Source organism: Salmo trutta, chromosome 23 (assembly GCF_901001165.1).
Source record: "Salmo trutta chromosome 23, fSalTru1.1, whole genome shotgun sequence".
NCBI lineage: Eukaryota > Metazoa > Chordata > Actinopteri > Salmoniformes > Salmonidae > Salmo > Salmo trutta.
In genome coordinates, this window is record NC_042979.1 from 35,741,940 (window position 1) to 35,764,001 (window position 22,062).

At 45.6% G+C, this 22,062-nt stretch overlaps 1 protein-coding gene across 1 annotated transcript in view; it reads left to right on the forward strand.

Moving 5' to 3' along the window:
* Nucleotides 1–22,062, forward strand: part of garnl3 (GTPase activating Rap/RanGAP domain like 3) — a gene marked incomplete in the record, with an annotated part of 164,142 nt that overhangs the window by 135,142 nt on the left and 6,938 nt on the right. The window contains 6 exon segments of the mRNA XM_029710021.1: nucleotides 945–1,103; nucleotides 1,300–1,366; nucleotides 3,116–3,223; nucleotides 3,774–3,892; nucleotides 5,163–5,298; nucleotides 13,093–13,305. Coding sequence (XP_029565881.1) covers nucleotides 945–1,103; nucleotides 1,300–1,366; nucleotides 3,116–3,223; nucleotides 3,774–3,892; nucleotides 5,163–5,298; nucleotides 13,093–13,305 — 802 coding nt within the window.

Genomic DNA, 22,062 nt, shown 5'->3' on the forward strand with positions numbered 1-22,062 from the left:
ATCAATGTGGAGCTATATACAGGGAGTACCAGTCCCAGATCAATGTGGAGCTATATACAGGGAGTACCAGTACCAGATCAATGTGGAGCTATATACAGGGAGTACCAGTACCAGATCAATGTGGAGCTATATACAGGGAGTACCAGTACAAGATCAATGTGGAGCTATATACAGGGAGTACCAGTACCAGATCAATGTGGAACTATATACAGGGAGTACCAGTACCAGATCAATGTGGAGCTATATACAGGGAGTACCAGTACAAGATCAATGTGGAGCTATATACAGGGAGTACCAGTACCAGATCAATGTGGAGCTATATACAGGGAGTACCAGTACCATTATGTGTAAAAGTGTGTTTGTAATGTGTATGTATGTGTGATGTGTTGTGTTGGAATCCGTGTGTGTGTGTTATGTGTGTGTGTGAATGTGTGTTAGTTTTGTGTGGGAGTGTCAATGTAGTGTGTGTGACTGAGTGTGCATATTATGTGTATAGTTTAGTGAGTGTGTATATGGTGTGTATAGTCTAGTGAGTGTGTATATGGTGTGTATGGCTATTATGGCTTGTGGGTAGAAGCTGTCTTGGAGCCTGTTGGTCTGAGAGCCGATGCTCTGGTACCGTTTGCTGGACGGTAGCAGAGTGAACAGTCTATGACTTGGGTGGCTGGAGTCTTTGGCAATTTTTCGGGCCTTCCTCTAACACCACCTGATAAAAAGTTCCTGGATGGCAGGGAGTTCGGCCCCAGTGATGTACTGGGCAGTCCGCACCACCCTCTGTAGAGCTTTGCGGTCAAGGGCGGTGCCTTTGCCATACCAAGCGGTGATGCAGCCAGTTAAGATGCTCTCGATGGTGCAGCTGTAGAACTTTTTGAGCTATTCCATCACTCACACACACACGCACCTGTGTGAGGCCCACCCTCATGACCTGCCACCCCCCTCCCCAGGAGATCTGTCTGTGTGACCCTCCAGTAGTCATGGCCCTGGTGGACGGTCCTACAGGGGAGAACGACAACATGATCTGTGTGGCCTACAAACACCAGTTTGACCTGATCAACGAGAGCACCGGGGACGCATACCGGCTACACCATGTAGACGCCAACCGGGTGAGACCTCCTAACAATATGATTTATGTTGTTATTTACATTACCTTCCACTAACCTGGTTGGTTGACTGAGAAGATAGCTCAACAATGAAGGGGAAGAGTTACAGTTTAGAGGAGAACAGTTAAAGATGGGCCAATGAATGACAATTGAGTAGAATAAATTCAATACAGTGCTCTTCTCTGCCATGTGCACACAGGTCAACTTTGTGGCAGCCATCGATGTGTACGAGGATGGGGAGGCTGGTCTTTTGTTGTGTTACAATTGTGAGTCTCCATTTATCTGGGGTATTTCTACACTCTACACTGTTAGAAAATAACGGTACGGTATTATTACTGGGTTATAAAAAATACACATAATGTACCTTCAGAGGTACACATAATGATGTAACATGGTACTGTTCGGTACCTTTTAGGGTACATGTGCAAATAAAGAGTATAATGGTACATTTTTGTACCCCATATTTTACCCTAATACTTGTAGGCTGTATTAGGGTAAAACTACCCCTCAAAATAAGGCCTTATGAAGAGATGAATTATAATGATAACATACACCTTGGAATTCACTTGGTGAAGGCCACAGGACAGAAAATGAAGGAATTCAACAACAAATACAGTCATGGTTGGTAACCTCATAGGCAAGGCACATTGGAAAATGATATTGGAGGCGTTCATTAGTTATTTTTGGCCACTCATGAGTAAAAGTGTTGTACCAGTTTAAGTGGTCTATCAGAAGTACATATTTGTCACTTATAGAGAACATATTGCTTTGTCACTGTAGTGTTACGAAATCAAGGCAAAAAGCATGCTTTTGTATGAACTGGGGTACAGTTATGCACCTATAACTAAAAGTACAAAGGAGATTCCTTACAGTGAGATTCCACCCCAGGGACCAGTGGTTGTACTCCTTTAGGATCAAGTCTAAACCTTTATTTCTGAGGGTGTAGTAACGTTTCAATATATATTATCTATTGTCCTCAACACCCATATATACAAGGTTCCTATATATACAAGGTTCCTATATATACAAGGTTCCTATATATACAAGGTTCCTATATATACAAGGTTCCTATTTATATACAATGTTCCTATATATACAAGGTTCCTATATATACAAGGTTCCTATATATATACAAGGTTCCTATATATACAAGGTTCCTATATATATATACAAGGTTCCTATATATACAAGGTTCCTATATATACAAGGTTCCTAGGTTCCTATATATACAAGGTTCCTATATATACAAGGTTCCTATATATATACAAGGTTCCTATATATATACAAGGTTCCTATATATACAAGGTTCCTATATATACAAGGTTCCTATATATACAAGGTTCCTATTTATATACAATGTTCCTATATATACAAGGTTCCTATATATACAAGGTTCCTATATATATACAAGGTTCCTATATATACAAGGTTCCTATATATATATATACAAGGTTCCTATATATACAAGGTTCCTATATATACAAGGTTCCTAGGTTCCTATATATACAAGGTTCCTATATATACAAGGTTCCTATATATATACAAGGTTCCTATATATATACAAGGTTCCTATATATACAAGGTTCCTATATATACAAGGTTCCTATATATACAAGGTTCCTAAATATACAAGGTTCCTATATATATACAAGGTTCCTATATATACAAGGTTCTTATATATACAAGGTTCCTATATATACAAGGTTCCTATATATACAAGGTTCCAATATATACAAGGTTCCTATATATATACAAGGTTCCTATATATACAAGGTTCCTATATATACAAGGTTCCTATATATACAAGGTTCCAATATATATAAGGTTCCAATATATATAAGGTTCCTATATATACAAGGTTAACGACTGTGTTTCTAGATTTAGACTTATGTTTCTAAACTCGTCTTTCTGTGCAGATACTTGTTCCTATAATGACTTAACAATGACATGGTATAAAGGCATATCGGGTCACTAATTTATCCATTCTAATACTGTATATCTCATATGTTCCCCAGATATCTGTTCCTATAAGAAGGTGTGTCCTTTCAATGGGTCCACCCCTATGATCCAGTCTAACGCCTCTGACTTACACTTCAGCTGGAACCAGATGCCCAACGCCATCGGTGAGTAGCACTGGTAACCATAGCAACCAGCAGCCCCACCCTACCCCTCAACACACCCCGCTCCTTCCCTTGGTCAGCCCAGCCTCCGGCCCTGGCCTGAGCCCCGTCACCATGGTAACATGCAGCGGGTGGCCACCCAGGCTAGGTCGTCCAGAGTGTTTGTCTGTGTCTGTTTGTGTCTGTGTTTGTTTCTGATGATGAAAGCAGAGAATGGCTGTCTAAAGATACATTACACAAGCTACAGTTTCTCTTATGTTAGTGTGTGTATGTTTGTACTGTCATGCTGCTTTGACAAACCAATTTTACCCATAGGATTAATTTATTAGGACATTATCTATCCAAACCATCTATCTGAATCTATCAACTCCATTTAGCCAGGTGTTCTTCAGAATGTTGATGCTGTGCTTTGGAATCATAATTACTTCATAGTCATGCACTCATTATTACTGTTGATTCTCCGTTCTGCCTGTAAATGCACTTTTTCTTCTACTATGTCAGCGCATGGGATGTTAATTGTTTATTCAATAACAGGAAGTTGTTGTTGTGTTAGTGTGTGCGTTCCCCTACATCTTGGCCTTCACCACTGACTCCATTGAGATCCGGCTGGTTGTCAACGGTAACCTGGTCTACACAGCTGTCGTGCCAGAGCTCCAGCTGACTGCCTCCAGGGTGAGTTTGATTGACAGGTGGAAGTGTCCAATCATGATTGTAATGAATCTGAGTTATAAAGCGCTTTTCCTACACAACACAAAAGAGAAAGAGAGAGAGAAAGTGTGTGTGTGCGTGCGCACGTGTGTGTGCGTGCATGCGTTCACGAGCGTGTATGTGCCTATCCGTTTGTGAGCATGTGTGTGTGTGTGTGTGTGTGTGTGTGTGTGTGTGTGTGTGTGTGTGTGTGTGTGTGTGTGTGTTTTTAGAAACAAAATTCTTAGCAATCCTATTTCAATCAGTCTTTATTATCCCGGAGGGACCACACATAAACACTATCAAACACACAACTCATACACAACAGAAGGACACATGCAGACTGTACCATTCAACAAAATGAAACACTATCTCATCATGTTGTAGCAGGTGTTGGATTCTAGCTGGAAATAGACTGATTCATGTTACCACACTAGAACTTATTGATGACTTTACATGTATAAGGAATGTGTATGTTGGGGTCAATGAAGGGTGGATAGGAACTTGGTGTATGGAGTTACTGAGTGAGACAGAAAGTTCATATTCTGTTCACATGTTTCTAAGGAGGGAGGTGAAGGGTAATAGTTTGTCTGTGATAAGGCAGGCCGACTGCGGAACTAGGGAGCAGCGAGGAATTCAGCTCGAGGTCAAGTCAACAGATGAAGTGACAAGACACCTCTGGGAGGGAGGCCAAAGGGGCCCACCCCAACAACCCTCCTACTACAGTCCTATCTCACATACGTACACTTCCACGCCCACCAAGGTTCTAGCATCAGGCAGGGCCATGATTACACCAGTGAGAGGAACCAATGAAGTTCCTGCCTAGCAACAGGGATGTCTAGATGTGTGAGGAGTTGACCCCACCTAGTAGGAGGTTATAAATACATGTGATTGTGTAATCATGCTTTGTCTTTGCAGCTGTTGGACCCAATGGGTGAATACATTTGGTTTGAGCTTTTCCTAGTTGTCCGTTTGAGTTTTTACTCTGTTTGTTCAGAACCTAAGACAGGTGATGGTATTATTTCACTAACCAACACCTCTCTCTCTCTCTCTCTCTCTCATTCTCTCTCTCTCTCTCTCATTCTTTCTCTTTATCTCCCTCTTCATCTTTCCCCACTTTCTCTTTCACTATCGCTCTCTCTATCTTTCCATCTACCTCTATTAATCTTTCTCCTTCTCCACTTTTTCTCCTCCTCGCCATTTCTTTCAATCCCTTCATCTCTCCCTATCCCTCTCCCCCCATCCCCTCCATCAGTCAGACATCTACTTTGTGTCGTCCGCTCCGGTTAACTCTGCCTCTAACTGCAGCTCCCGGGACACCAGTTCCCAGAGTTCCCCACAGACGCCCACCGGCTACGAGATGCCAGTGTTCCCATCGCCGCTCGGAGACGGTAAGCCTCGCCAAGCAACCAATCACGTTGTAGGATGACAACACAATTGGAAACGCACACTTCATCTGCGTCATTTTGGGGGACTGCAGTAGTTAGTGTGTGTAACACACACATCATATGTATGCACACGTACTCCAGAGTGCTAGTGTGTTACTCTGGACAGAGAGTTGGGTGTGGGACCTGAACTGGGCTTTAGAGGGTGAAGGGTGTAGTATATAGCATAGGACCTGAACTGGGCTTTAGAGGGTGAAGGGTGTAGTATATAGCATAGGACCTGAACTGGGCTTTAGAGGGTGAAGGGTGTAGTGTATAGTATAGGACCTGAACTGGGCTTTAGAGGGTGTAGGGTGTAGTGTATAGCATGGGACCTGAACTGGGCTTTAGAGGGTGTAGAGTGTAGTATATAGCATAGGACCTGAACTGGGCTTTAGAGGGTGAAGGGTGTAGTGTATAGTATAGGACCTGAACTGGGCTTTAGAGGGTGTAGGGTGTAGTGTATAGCATGGGACCTGAACTGGGCTTTAGAGGGTGTAGAGTGTAGTATATAGCATAGGACCTGAACTGGGCTTTAGAGGGTGTAGGGTGTAGTATATAGCATAGGACCTGAACCTGGCTTTAGAGGGTGTAGAGTGTAGTATATAGCATAGGACCTGAACTGGGCTTTAGAGGGTGTAGGGTGTAGTGTATAGCATGGGACCTGAACTGGGCTTTAGAGGGTGTAGGGTGTAGTGTATAGCATAGGACCTGAACTGGGCTTTAGAGGGTGTAGAGTGTAGTATATAGCATAGGACCTGAACTGGGCTTTAGAGGGTGTAGTGTATATCATGGGACCTGAACTGGGCTTTAGAGGGTGTAGAGTGTAGTACAGTATAGAGGGCAATTTGAGGGGATAAAGGGGAACTCCACTCAAAAACAATCTTTTGGTACTTTTTTTCATTAGTCCATTGTTGATATAGTTCCAAAATGTTGTGCATGTCAGCAGTCAAGTTTTCAAGATCTTGGACTTTCAAGAAGCAATGTGTCACCTGCCACATTTATGATGATGCAAAATAGCACAAGATAGTTTTTGAGTTCCCCTTTAAGATTCTGCCACCTTCTATCTGGTCCTTCTTCTCTTTTCTATTGGTCAACTCTAGTCTTGGAACACTACTATAACCAATAACATCCCTGTAGTGTTGATCTTTCCAGCTCTGGGGGTGGTGGTGTTAATACTACTGAATGTGTGTGTTCTGTCATACCAGAGTGTGTGTGTGTATTACATAACCTTGTTCTGGTCCCTGGTTCAGATTCTATACGGATCCCCTATGGTACCAAGCTATCCCTGTACATGTCTAAGGATGCCGAAGGTACTTCAAGGAGTCTCCCACTGCTCCTCCGGTTTGTCCCAAATGGCATTGTTTTCCTTATATAGTGCACTACTTCTGACCAGAGCCCTGGCCCCTGGTCAGAAGCCGTGCACTATATAGGGAATCAGGTGCCATTTGGGACACAGCCCTCCCTCTTCATCTAGCTGCACATGCTGCCCTACTAACATGCACGGAAAATAACTCACCTTTTAGTTTTTTTTATATGAAGCGGCATGTTTGACTGAATGTCAGTTGAATGTTAAGTGAACATTCTGTCTTCCCCATCACACCTTCTCTCTGTCAGAGTGACTGGGAAATGGAGAGAGTGAAAAAGTAAAAAAGGAAAGAAGAAATGGAGGATAGAGGGGGAGAGAGAGGGGGAGAGTGAGAGTGAGAGATGGAGAGAGAGGTAGAGAGATGCGGATTCAGAAAGGTATGCATGTGAGAGAGATGGGAGAATGTTTGCGATAGAGAGAGAGAGAAGAGGGGGAATGAAAGAGAGAGAAAGAGAGAGCAAGACAGAGGGGAGGAGAAGACACGTCTGCCGCAGCATGATTTACAGATTGCACTGTCACCATGGAAACTTTTGTCAAAACCCCCTCTCCCATTCAGAGTGGTGGTCTAAATAGAGGTGCCACAATCTAGGGGGAAGGAGGGAGAGATTGAGGGGGGGCTGACAAAAATCCTATCCTCTAGCTGACTGCCTATGCCTGCCGTTTCTGCTCTATGGGGAGAGCTGCTTTTCCACTGGTAGACAATTGGCTCAGTTTGAGATCAGATTTGTTGACACCAGTAACATGTGAATACAAAATGCTGAGACTGATGTGTGGATTGGACAGTCAAACTACCTCTAGTAGTATTCCACCAATCCTGAACCATGTTTAATCATGGAATCAAATCCTATTCTGATTAGAGGATTGGACGGTTATAAAACATAACAAATCAAATATTCAAAAACTCTTATGGAGCCTTTATTTTGTTAGATTCTAGATCATTTACCCTGGAGCAGAAACGCATGTGGAATATATAGATCCACGCGATTATATATCCCAGATGGCTGCATGCTTTTTGTTGTTGGTATATTTCATATCTATTTGGTTTATTATTAACATTTCTGTCTGTCTGGTATTGTTACGGGAGAGAGGGGTCGGTAACAGTGAGTCAGTGAACCTGTCATAACAAAGGGAGTGACCCCTTTTCTCCCAGAATGCTGTTTGCGTCACCTTTGACCCCGTGACATTTCAGAACGGCGGTCTGTTTGGCGCAGTGCAGCCTTCCATCGCATCAGACAGTCACATAGCTGCGTGTGCGTTAGTATTACCATTCTGTCTTGATCTAGTGAAACACTGCATTAGACTATGAGCATTCACTGCCACCTAATGGTTATATTTAACCATTGCAAGCCAATACACCTGCATCATGTTCATTAGGGCAAAACGTAACAAAATGTTTTGCAACTTTCTTTTGGCACGTTGGGTGCCTAAAGATCCCACCCCTGCTAGAGCTACCACTGGAATACAACAGACTATAGAGACTGGAATACAGCAGACTATAGAGACTGGAATAGAGCAGATTATAGAGACTAGACTACAGCAGACTATAGAGACTGGAATAGAGCAGATTATAGAGACTGGAATACAACAGACTATAGAGACTGGAATACAGCAGACTATAGAGACTGGAATACAGCAGACTATAGAGACTGGAATACAGACGATTATACTGGAATACAGCAGACTATAGAGACTGGAATACAGCAGACTATAGAACCTGGAATACAACAGACTATAGAGACTGGAATAGAGCAGACTACAGAGACTGGAATACAGCAGACTATAGAGACTGGAATAGAACAGACTATAGATACTGGAATACAGCAGACTACAGAGACTGGAATACAGCAGACTATAGAGACTGGAATACAGCAGATTATAGAGACTGGAATACAGCAGACTATAGAGACTGGAATACAGCAGACTATAGAGACTGGAATACAGACGATTATACTGGAATACAGCAGACTATAGAGACTGGAATACAGCAGACTATAGAGCCTGGAATACAACAGACTATAGAGACTGGAATAGAGCAGACTACAGAGACTGGAATACAGCAGACTATAGAGACTGGAATAGAACAGACTATAGATACTGGAATACAGCAGACTACAGAGACTGGAATACAGCAGACTATAGAGACTGGAATACAGCAGATTATAGAGACTGGAATACAGCAGATTATAGAGACTGGAATACAGCAGACTATAGAGACTGGAATACAGCAGACTATAGAGACTGGAATACAGCAGACTATAGAGACTGGAATACAGCAGACTATAGAGACTGGAATACAGCAGACTATAGAGACTGGAATACAGCAGACTATAGAGACTGGAATACAGCAGATTATAGAGACTGGAATACAGCAGACTACAGAGACTGGAATACAGCAGACTATAGAGACTGGAATACAGCAGACTATAGAGACTGGAATACAGCAGACTATAGAGACTGGAATACAGCAGACTATAGAGACTGGAATACAGCAGACTACAGAGACTGGAATACAGCAGATTATAGAGACTGGAATAAAACAGACTATAGAGACTGGAATACAGCAGACTATAGAGACTGGAATACAGCAGATTATAGAGACTGGAATACAGCAGACTATAGAGACTGGAATACAGCAGACTACAGAGACTGGAATACAGCAGACTATAGAGACTGGAATACAGCAGATTATAGAGACTGGAATACAGCAGATTATAGAGACTGGAATACAGCAGACTATAGAGACTGGAATACAGCAGACTATAGAGACTGGAATACAGCAGACTATAGAGACTGGAATACAGCAGACTATAGAGACTGGAATACAGCAGACTATAGAGACTGGAATACAGCAGATTATAGAGACTGGAATACAGCAGACTACAGAGACTGGAATACAGCAGACTATAGAGACTGGAATACAGCAGACTATAGAGACTGGAATACAGCAGACTATAGAGACTGGAATACAGCAGACTATAGAGACTGGAATACAGCAGACTACAGAGACTGGAATACAGCAGATTATAGAGACTGGAATACAACAGACTATAGAGACTGGAATACAGCAGACTATAGAGACTTAAATACAGCAGATTATAGAGACTGGAATACAGCAGACTATAGAGACTGGAATACAGCAGACTACAGAGACTGGAATACAGCAGACTATAGAGACTGGAATACAGCAGACTACAGAGACTGGAATACAGCAGACTATAGAGACTGGAATACAGCAGACTACAGAGACTGGAATGCGGTGCTGCTACGAAGATGTTAAGTATCCAATTACTTTGACTCAAACAGTCGTTTAATTATTGATCCCAAACGTTGAATAATTGATGGATAGCTGTAAATGGCTGTAACTGAGTAGTCGTATTATATTACACAGTGTTGATATGGTGACGATGATGAATTCATAAATCGATCGCACACTGTGTCACTGAGTCATGTTATTAGTTTAGATAGAGTAGGCTTGATTGGAACATGACATGATCATGTTCTTCATGTTCCTGTTCTTACACATGTTCCTCTAGTCTGTGTGTGTGTGTGTGTGTGTGTGTGTGTGTGTGTGTGTGTGTGTGTGTGTGTGTGTGTGTGTGTGTGTGTGTGTGTGTGTGTGTGTGTGCGCGGTAAACTAACCAGTCTAAGGAGGTCTCCATAACGTCATTGCCTGAAGTTGCCTGGTGTTGAAATGATGTCTCTCTCTCACCGAAATACCTTTCTCTGTATCTCTCCTCCTCCATCCATCCCCCCTCTCTCTGTATCTCTCCTCCTCCATCCATCCCCCCACTCTCTGTATCTCTCCTTCTCCATACATCCCCCCTCTCTCTGTATCTCTCTTTCTCCATCCATCCCCCTCTCTCTGTATCTCTCCTCCTCCATCCATCCCCCCTCTCTCTGTATCTCTCCTTCTCCATCCATCCCCACTCTCTCTGTATCTCTCCTTCTCCATCCATCCCCACTCTCTGTATCTCTCCTTCTCATCCATCCCCACTCTCTCTGTATCTCTCCTTCTCCATCCATCCCCACTCTCTCTGTATCTCTCCTTCTCCATCCATCCCCCCTCTCTCTGTATCTCTCCTTCTCCATCCATCCCCCCTCTCTCTGTATCTCTCCTTCTCCATCCTTCCCCACTCTCTCTGTATCTCTCCTCCTCCATCCATCCCCCCTCTCTCTGTATCTCTCCTTCTCCATCCATCCCCCCTCTCTCTGTATCTCTCCTTCTCCATCCATCCCCCCTCTCTCTGTATCTCTCCTTCTCCATCCATCCCCCCTCTCTCTGTATCTCTCCTCCTTCATCCATCCCCACTCTCTGTATCTCTCCTTCTCCATCCATCCCCACTCTCTGTATCTCTCCTTCTCCATCCTTCCCCACTCTCTGTATCTCTCCTTCTCCATCCATCCCCACTCTCTGTATCTCTCCTTCTCCATCCATCCCCACTCTCTGTATCTCTTCTTCTCCATCCATCTCCCCTCTCTCTGTATCTCTCCTTCTCCATCCTTCCCCACTCTCTCTGTATTTCTCCTCCTCCATCCATCCCCCCTCTCTCTGTATCTCTCCTCCATCCATCCCCACTCTCTGTATCTCTCCTTCTCCATCCATCCCAACTCTCTGTATCTCTCCTTCTCCATCCATCCCCCCTCTCTCTGTATCTCTCCTCCATCCATCCCCACTCTCTGTATCTCTCCTTCTCCATCCATCCCAACTCTCTGTATCTCTCCTTCTCCATCCATCCCCCCTCTCTCTGTATCTCTCCTCCATCCATCCCCACTCTCTGTATCTCTCCTTCTCCATCTCCCCACTCTCTGTATCTCTCCTTCTCATCCATCCCCACTCTCTCTGTATCTCTCCTTCTCCATCCTTCCCCACTCTCTCTGTATCTCTCCTTCTCCATCCATCCCCCCTCTCTCTGTATCTCTCCTTCTCCATCCTTCCCCACTCTCTCTGTATCTCTCCTTCTCCATCCATCCCCACTCTCTGTATCTCTCCTTCTCATCCATCCCCACTCTCTCTGTATCTCTCCTTCTCCATCCTTCCCCACTCTCTCTGTATCTCTCCTTCTCCATCCATCCCCCCTCTCTCTGTATCTCTCTTTCTCCATCCTTCCCCACTCTCTCTGTATCTCTCCTTCTCCATCCATCTCCCCTCTCTCTGTATCTCTCCTTCTCCATCCTTCCCCACTCTCTCTGTATTTCTCCTTCTCCATCCATCCCAACTCTCTGTATCTCTCCTTCTCCATCCATCCCCACTCTCTCTGTATCTCTCCTTCTCCATCCTTCCCCACTCTCTCTGTATCTTTCCTTCTCCATCCTTCTCCACTCCCTGTATCTCTCCTTCTCCATCCTTCCCCACTCTCTCTGTATCTCTCCTTCTCCATCCTTCCCCACTCTCTCTGTATCTCTCCTTCTCCATCCTTCCCCACTCTCTCTGTATCTCTCCTTCTCCATCCTTCCCCACTCTCTCTGTATCTCTCCTTCTCTCTCCTTCTCCATCCTTCCCCACTCTCTCTGTATTTCTCCTTCTCCATCCTTCCCCACTCTCTCTGTATCTCTCCTTCTCCATCCATCCCCACTCTCTCTGTATCTCTTCCTTCTCCATCCATCCCCACTCTCTCTGTATCTCTCCTTCTCCATCCATCCCCCTCTCTCTGTATCTCTCCTTCTCCATCCTTCTCCATCCTTCCCCACTCTCTCTGTATCTCTCCTTCTCCATCCTTCCCCACTCTCTGTATCTCTCCTTCTCCATCCTTCCCCACTCTCTCTGTATCTCTCCTTCTCCATCCTTCCCCACTCTCTGTATCTCTCCTTCTCCATCCTTCTCCATCCTTCCCCACTCTCTCTGTATCTCTCCTTCTCCATCCTTCCCCACTCTCTGTATCTCTCCTTCTCCATCCTTCCCCCCTCTCTCTGTATCTCTCCTTCTCCATCCTTCTCCATCCTTCCCCACTCTCTCTGTATCTCTCCTTCTCCATCCTTCCCCACTCTCTGTATCTCTCCTTCTCCATCCTTCCCCACTCTCTCTGTATCTCTCCTTCTCCATCCTTCCCCACTCTCTCTGTATCTCTCCTTCTCTATCCATCCCCACTCTCTGTATCTCTCCTTCTCCATCCATCTCCCCTCTCTCTGTATCTCTCCTTCTCCATCCATCCCCCCTCTCTCTGTATCTCTCTTTCTCCATCCATCCCCACTCTCTCTGTATCTCTCTTTCTCCATCCATCCTCACTCTCTCTGTATCTCTCCTTCTCTATCCATCCCCACTCTCTGTATCTCTCCTTCTCGATCCATCCCCACTCTCTCTGTATCTCTCCTTCTCCATCCTTCCCCACTCTCTCTGTATCTCTCCTTCTCCATCCTTCCCCACTCTCTCTGTATCTCTGCTTTTCACCCTCCAGGTGAGACACAGTGTAAGCACATCTTCAAGATCCCACTGAGTAATCTAGTGGGCCGCAGCATCGAGAGGCCCCTCAAGTCCCCGCTGGTCAACAAGGTGGTGACGGGCCTGACAGCCCCCGCGGGGGCCCTCATGCAGGGGGCCTCACACACCCTGTCTCTGTCCCGCATGGAGATCAAAGAAATCGCCAGCCGCACCCGTAAGGAGCTTCTGGGTGAGTGAGGCACCAAGACTGGACTGTACATACACACCCCTGACGACACACACATAGATGCACACACACACACACACACACACACACACACACACACACACACACACACACACACACACCTGACACAGCATTCAGAAAGTTATAATATAATTTGTTTTAATTAGTTCTTGTCACCCCCTCTTTCCCATCACAGCGACCATAGAGCAATTTAGCTTGTAGGTTATAGCTGTGTTTGAATACCCATACTAACATACTGTATACTTAATGAGTATATACTACATACTATATACTATTAGTTCATTTTAGTATACTGTAAAATAACAGTATGCTTTCAGTTGAGCGTACTAGCTCTTCGCCTGTCTACCGGAAGTTGATGCTGTTGCTATGCAACCTCTTGCTAGCTAGTTAGCATAACACATTACTAGTTAGACATTTTACAACTTCGGGTGTGTTCTTAAATTCAAGCTGGAGTGCCAGAGTGCGCTTGTAAATTCAGAGCGTTGTCAGATTGTCCGTTTGTAAATTCAGAGCATTTCACTCTCGGAGCACACACTGGATGCTCGGGCCAAGGAGTAGGGTTGATTTGAGCGTTCTGCAATTACAACGGCAGTCAAGCACCCAAGCTAACATTGGCTAGCTTGCTAGCTACTTCCAGACACAAATGAGACCGCTCTGACCACTTTACTCGCCCTAGCAGAGCCGGTTAGGCAGTTTTCATGTTTTCCAGAGCGCTAGTGACTGTAACTGTGCTGCTGGCAACAATTTAATTACGCTTGTTTGCCGACATTTACTAACACCGCCATATTCAATGGGTATTGAGCTCTCGTAAATTCATTATTCTGCGCTCTGGTACACTCTGACTAGAGTGCTCTGAAATCTGAATAGATAGCCAAATCGAATTTACGAAAGCACCCGTAAATCCATTGAGAACGCACACCTACTATACCATTTAGCTAAGCATGACGGGAATAATCAAGTCAATAATTGTTGGGTAGTTAGTTAGATAGCCTATAGTTAATTTTTTAAATATTTTTACATTTTTATTTCACCTTTATTTAACCAGGCAGGCCAGTTGAGAACAAGTTCTCATTTACAACTGCGACCTGGCCAAGATAAAGCAAAGCAGTGCGACACAAACAACAACACAGTTACACGTGGGATAAACAAACATACAGTCAATAATACAATAGAAAAATCTATATACAGTGTATGCAAATGGAGTAAGGAGGTAAGGCAATAAATAGGCCATAGTAGCGAAGTATTTACAATTTAGCAAATTAACACTGAAGTGATAGATGTGCAGATGATGTGCAAGTAGAAATATTGGTGTGCAAAAGAGTGAAAAAGTAAATAAAAACAATATGGGGATGAGGTAGGTAGTTTGGTGGACTTTTTCTAGATGGGCTATGTACAGCTGCAGCGATCAGTAAGGTGCTGAGATAGCTGATGTTTAAAGCTAGTGAGGGAGATATAAGTCTCCAACTTCAGCGATTTTTGCAATAAGTTCCCAGTCATTTGCAGCAGAGAACTGGAAGGAAAGGCAGCCAAAGAAGGTGTTGGCTTTGGGGACGACCAGTGAAATATACCTGCTGGAGCGCGTGCTACGGGTCAGTGTTGTTATGGTGACCAGTGAGCTGACATAAGGCAGAGCTTTACCTAGCAAAGACTTATAGATGACCTGGAGCCAGTGGATCTGGCAACGAATATGTAGCGAGGGTCAGCCAACGAGAGCATACAAGTCGCAGTGGTGGGTGGTATATGGGGCTTTGGTGACAAAACGGATGGCACTGTGATAGACTGCATCCAGTTTGCTGAGTAGAGTGTTTGGTGGCTATTTTGTAAATGCCGAAGTCGAGGATCGGTAGGATAGTCAGTTTTACGAGGATATGTTTGGCAGCGTGAGTGAAGGAGGCTTTTTTGCGAAATAGGAAGCCGATTCTAGATTTAATTTTGGATTGGAGATGCTTAAATGAGTCTGGAAGGAGAGTTTACATTCTAGCCAGACACCTAGGTATTTGTAGTTGTCCACATATTTTAAGTCAGAACCGTCCAGAGTAGTGATGCTGGTCGGGTGAGCGGGTACGGGCAGCGATCGGTTGAAGAGCATGCATTTAGTTTTACTAGTGTTTAAGAGCAGTTGGAGGCCACGGAAGGAGTGTTGTATGTCATTGAAGCTCGTCTGGAGGTTAGTTAACACAGTGTCCAAAGAAGGGCCGGATGTATATAGAATGGTGTCGTCTGCGTAGAGGTGGATCAAGGAATCACCCTCAGCAAGAGCGACATCATTGATATATACAGAGAAAAGAGTCGGCCCGAGAATTGAACCCTGTCGTACCCCCATAGAGACTGCCAGAGGTCCAGACAACAGGCCCTCCGATTTGACACACTGAACTCTATCGGAGAAGTATTTGGTGAACCAGGCGAGGCAGTCATTTGAGAAACCAAGGCTGTTGAGTCTGCCGATAAGAATACGGTGATTGACAGAGTCAAAAGCCTTGGCCAGGTCGATGAAGACGGCTGCACAGTACTGTCTTTTATCGATGGCGGTTATGATATCGTTTAGTACCATGAGCGTGGCTGAGGTGCACCTGTGACCAGCTCAGAAACTGGTTTGCACAGCGGAGAAGGTACGGTGGGATTCGAAATGGTCAGTGATCTGTTTGTTAACTTGGCTTTCGAAGACTTTCGAAAGGCAGGGCAGGATGGATATAGGTCTGTAACAGTTTGGGTCTAGAGTGTCTCCCCCTTTGAAGAGGGGGATGACCGCGGCAGCTTCCAATCTTTAGGAATCTTGGATGATACGAAAGACAGGTTGAACAGACTAGTAATCAAGGTTTTGCAGCTCTTTCTGAACATCTGCTATCTGGATTTGGGTGAAGGAGAAGCTGGGGAGGCTCGGGCAAGTAGCTGTGGGGGGTGCAGAGCTGTTGGCCGGGGTTGGGGTAGCCAGGAGGAAAGCATGGCCAGCCGTAGAGAAATGCTTTTTGAAATTCTCGATTATCGTGGATTTATCGGTGGTGACTGTGTTTCCAAGCCTCAGTGCAGTGGGCAGCTGGGGGGAGGTGCTCTTATTCTCCATGGACTTTACAGTGTCCCAGAACTTTTTGGAGTTAGAACTACAGGATGCAAATTTATGTTTGAAAAAGCTAGCCTTTGTTTTCTGAACTGACTGTGTGTATTGGTTCCTGACTTCCCTGAAAAGTTGCATGTCGCAGGGACTATTCGATGCTAGTTGGTCAGGATAATATCTTGTATATGCCATCTTAATATATTGGCAAGTTTGATGTATAAGTAGCCAAATAACGTTAGGTAGCTAGCTAACAACAGGTGACAGCGACACATACAGTATATTTACTATATGTTTCCCATGAGGGAATGAAACCGTCAACCCTTGTGTTGCAAGCACACTAACCTGTCTAACCCACAAGAACATCCCAGCATACTAACCTGCTGTGACCCACTAGAACCATCCCAGCATACTAACCTGCTGTAACCCACTAGAACCATCCCAGCATACTTAACCTGCTGTAACCCACTAGAACCATCCCAGCACACTAACCTGTCTAACTCACTAGAACCATCCCAGCACACTAACCTGCTGTAACCCACTAGAATCATCCCAGCACACTAACCTGTCTAACCCACTAGAACCATCCCAGCATACTAACCTGTCTAACCCACTAGAACCATCCCAGCACACTAACCTGCTGTAACCCACTAGAACCATCCCAGCATACTAACCTGTCTAACCCACTAGAACCATCCCAGCATACTAACCTGCTGTAACCCACTAGAACCATCCCAGCACACTAACCTGCTGTAACCCACTAGAACCATCCCAGCATACTAACCTGCTGTAACCCACTAGAACCATCCCAGCACACTAACCTGCTGTAACCCACTAGAACTATCCCAGCATACTAACCTGCTGTAACCCACTAGAACCATCCCAGCACACTAACCTGCTGTAACCCACTAGAACCATCCCAGCATACTAACCTGCTGTAACCCACTAGAACCATCCCAGCACACTAACCTGCTGTAACCCACTAGAACCATCCCAGCACACTAACCTGCTGTAACCCACTAGAACCATCCCAGCACACTAACCTGCTGTAACCCACTAGAACCATCCCAGCATACTAACCTGCTGTAACCCACTAGAACCATCCCAGCATACCAACCTGCTGTAACCCACTAGAACCATCCCAGCACACTAACCTGCTGTAACCTACTGGAACCATCCCAGCATACTAACCTGCTGTAACCCACTAGAACCATCCCAGCATACTAACCTGCTGTAACCCACTGGAACCATCTCAGCACACTAACCTGCTGTAACCCACTAGAACCATCCCATCACACTAACCTGCTGTAACCCACTAGAACCATCCCAGCACACTAACCTGTCTAACCCACTAGAATCATCCCAGCATACTAACCTGCTGTAACCCACTAGAACTATCCCAGCACACTAACCTGCTGTAACCCACTAGAACCATCCCATCACACTAACCTGCTGTAACCCACTAGAACCATCCCAGCACACTAACCTGTCTAACCCACTAGAACCATCCCAGCATACTAACCTGCTGTAACCCACTAGAACCATCCCATCACACTAACCTGCTGTAACCCACTAGAACCATCCCAGCACACTAACCTGTCTAACCCACTAGAACCATCCCAGCATACTAACCTGCTGTAACCCACTAGAACCATCCCAGCACACTAACCTGCTGTAACCCACTAGAACCATCCCAGCACACTAACCTGCTGTAACCCACTAGAACCATCCCAGCATACTAACCTGTCTAACCCACTAGAACCATCCCATCACACTAACCTGTCTAACTCACTAGAACCATCCCAGCATACTAACCTGTCTAACTCACTAGAACCATCCCAGCACACTAACCTGTCTAACCCATTAGAACCATCCCAGCATACTAACCTGTCTAACCCACTAGAACCATCCCAGCATACTAACCTGCTGTAACCCACTAGAACCATCCCAGCATACTAACCTGCTGTAACCCACTAGAACCATCCCAGCATACTAACCTGTCTAACCTACTAGAACTATCCCAGCACACTAACCTGCTGTAACCCACTAGAACCATCCCAGCATACTAACCTGCTGTAACCCACTAGAACCATGCCAGCACACTAATCTGCTGTAACCCACTAGAACCATCCCAGCATACTAACCTGCTGTAACCCACTAGAACCATCCCAGCACACTAACCTGCCTAAACCACTAGAACCATCCCAGCATACTAACCTGCTGTAACCCACTAGAACTATCCCAGCATACTAACCTGCTGTAACCCACTAGAACCATCCCAGCACACTAACCTGCTGTAACCCACTAGAACCATCCCAGCATACTAACCTGCTGTAACCCACTACAACCATCCCAGCACACTAACCTGCTGTAACCCACTAGAACAATCCCAGCATACTAACCTGCTGTAACCCACTAGAACCATCCCAGCACACTAACCTGCTGTAACCCACTAGAACCATCCCAGCATACTAACCTGCTGTAACCCACTACAACCATCCCAGCACACTAACCTGCTGTAACCCACTAGAACTATCCCAGCATACTAACCTGCTGTAACCCACTAGAACCATCCCAGCACACTAACCTGCTGTAACCCACTAGAACTATCCCAGCATACTAACCTGCTGTAACCCACTACAACCATCCCAGCACACTAACCTGCTGTAACCCACTAGAACCATCCCAGCACACTAACCTGCTGTAACCCACTAGAACAATCCCAGCACACTAACCTGCTGTAACCCACTAGAACTATACCAGCATACTAACCTGCTGTAACCCACTAGAACCATCCCTGCACACTAACCTGCTGTGACCCACTAGAACCATCCCAGCACACTAACCTGCTGTAACCCACTAGAACCATCCCAGCATACTAACCTGCTGTAACCCACTAGAACCATCCCAGCACACTAACCTGCTGTAACCCACTAGAACCATCCCAGCACACTAACCTGCTGTAACCCACTAGAACCATCCCATCACACTAACCTGCTGTAACCCACTAGAACTATCCCAGCACACTAACCTGTCTAACTCACTAGAACCATCCCAGCACACTAACCTGCTGTAACCCACTAGAACCATCCCATCACACTAACCTGCTGTAACCCACTAGAACCATCCCAGCACACTAACCTGTCTAACCCACTAGAACCATCCCAGCACACTAACCTGCTGTAACGCACTAGATCCATCCCAGCACACTAACCTGCTGTAACCCACTAGAACCATCCCAGCACACTAACCTGCTGTAACCCACTAGAACTATACCAGCATACTAACCTGTCTAACCCACTAGAACCATCCCAGCATGCTAACCTGCTGTAACCCACTAGAACCATCCCAGCATACTAACCTGTCTAACCCACTAGAACCATCCCAGCATACTAACCTGTCTAACCCACTAGAACAATCCCAGCACACTAACCTGCTGTAACCCACTAGAACCATCCCAGCACACTAACCTGCTGTAACCCACTAGAACCATCCCAGCACACTAACCTGCTGTAACCCACTAGAACCATCCCAGCATACTAACCTGTCTAACCCACTAGAACCATCCCATCACACTAACCTGTCTAACTCACTAGAACCATCCCAGCATACTAACCTGTCTAACTCACTAGAACCATCCCAGCACACTAACCTGCTGTAACCCACAAGAACCATCCCAGCATACTAACCTGCTGTAACCCACTAGAACCATCCCAGCATACTAACCTGTCTAACCCACTAGAACTATCCCAGCACACTAACCTGCTGTAACCCACTAGAACCATCCCAGCATACTAACCTGCTGTAACCCACTAGAACAATCCCAGCACACTAACCTGCTGTAACCCACTAGAACCATCCCAGCACACTAACCTGCTGTAACCCACTAGAACTATCCCAGCACACTAACCTGCCTAAACCACTAGAACCATCCCAACATACTAACCTGCTGTAACCCACTAGAACTATCCCAGCACACTAACCTGCTGTAACCCACTAGAACCATCCCAGCATACTAACCTGCTGTAACCCACTAGAACCATCCCAGCACACTAACCTGCTGTAACCCACTAGAACTATCCCATCACACTAACCTGCTGTAACCCACTAGAACCATCCCAGCATACTAACCTGTCTAACCCACAAGAACCATCCCAGCATACTAACCTGCTGTAACCCACTAGAACTATCCCAGCACACTAACCTGCTGTAACCTACGAGAACCATCCCAGCATACTAACCTGCTGTAACCCACTAGAACCATCCCAGCATACTAACCTGCTGTAACCCACTAGAACCATCCCAGCACACTAACCTGCTGTAACCCACTAGAACCATCCCAGCACACTAACCTGCTGTAACCCACTAGAACCATCCCAGCATACTAACCTGCTGTAACCCACTAGAACCATCCCAGCACACTAACCTGCTGTAACCCACTAGAACTATCCCAGCATACTAACCTGCTGTAACCCACTAGAACCATCCCAGCACACTAACCTGCTGTAACCCACTAGAACCATCCCAGCATACTAACCTGCTGTAACCCACTAGAACCATCCCAGCACACTAACCTGTCTAACCCACTAGAACCATCCCAGCACACTAACCTGCTGTAACCCACTAGAACCATCCCAGCACACTAACCTGTCTAACTCACTAGAACCATCCCAGCATACTAACCTGCTGTAACCCACTAGAACCATCCCAGCACACTAACCTGCTGTAACCCACTAGAACCATCCCAGCACACTAACCTGCCTAAACCACTAGAACCATCCCAGCATACTAACCTGCTGTAACCCACTAGAACTATCCCAGCATACTAACCTGCTGTAACCCACTAGAACTATACCAGCATACTAACCTGCTGTAACCCACTAGAACCATCCCTGCATACTAACCTGCTGTAACCCACCAGAACTATACCACACACTAACCTGCTGTAACCCACTGGAACCATCCCAGCACACTAACCTGCTTTAACCTACTAGAACCATCCCAGCATACTAACCTGCTGTAACCCACTAGAACCATCCCAGCATACTAACCTGCTGTAACCCACTAGAACCATCCCAGCACACTATCCTGCTGTAACCCACTAGAACCATCCCAGCACACTAACCTGCTGTAACCCACTAGAACCATCCCAGCACACTAACCTGTCTAACCCACTAGAACCATCCCAGCACACTAACCTGTCTAACCCACTAGAACCATCCCAGCACACTAACATGCTGTAACCCACTAGAACCATCCCAGCATACTAACCTGTCTAACCCACTAGAACCATCCCAGCACACTAACCTGCTGTAACCCACTAGAACCATCCCAGCACACTAACCTGCTGTAACCCACTAGAACCATCCCAGCATACTAACCTGCTGTAACCCACTAGAACCATCCCAGCATACTAACCTGCTGTAACCCACAAGAACATCCCAGCATACTAACCTGTCTAACCCACTAGAACCATCCCAGCACACTAACCTGCTGTAACCCACTAGAACCATCCCAGCATACTAACCTGTCTAACTCACTAGAACCATCCCAGCACACTAACCTGCTGTAACCCACTAGAACCATCCTACCATACTAACCTGCTGTAACCCAATAGAACCATCCCACCATACTAACCTGCTGTAACCCACAAGACCATCCCAGCACACTAACCTGCTGTAACCCACAAG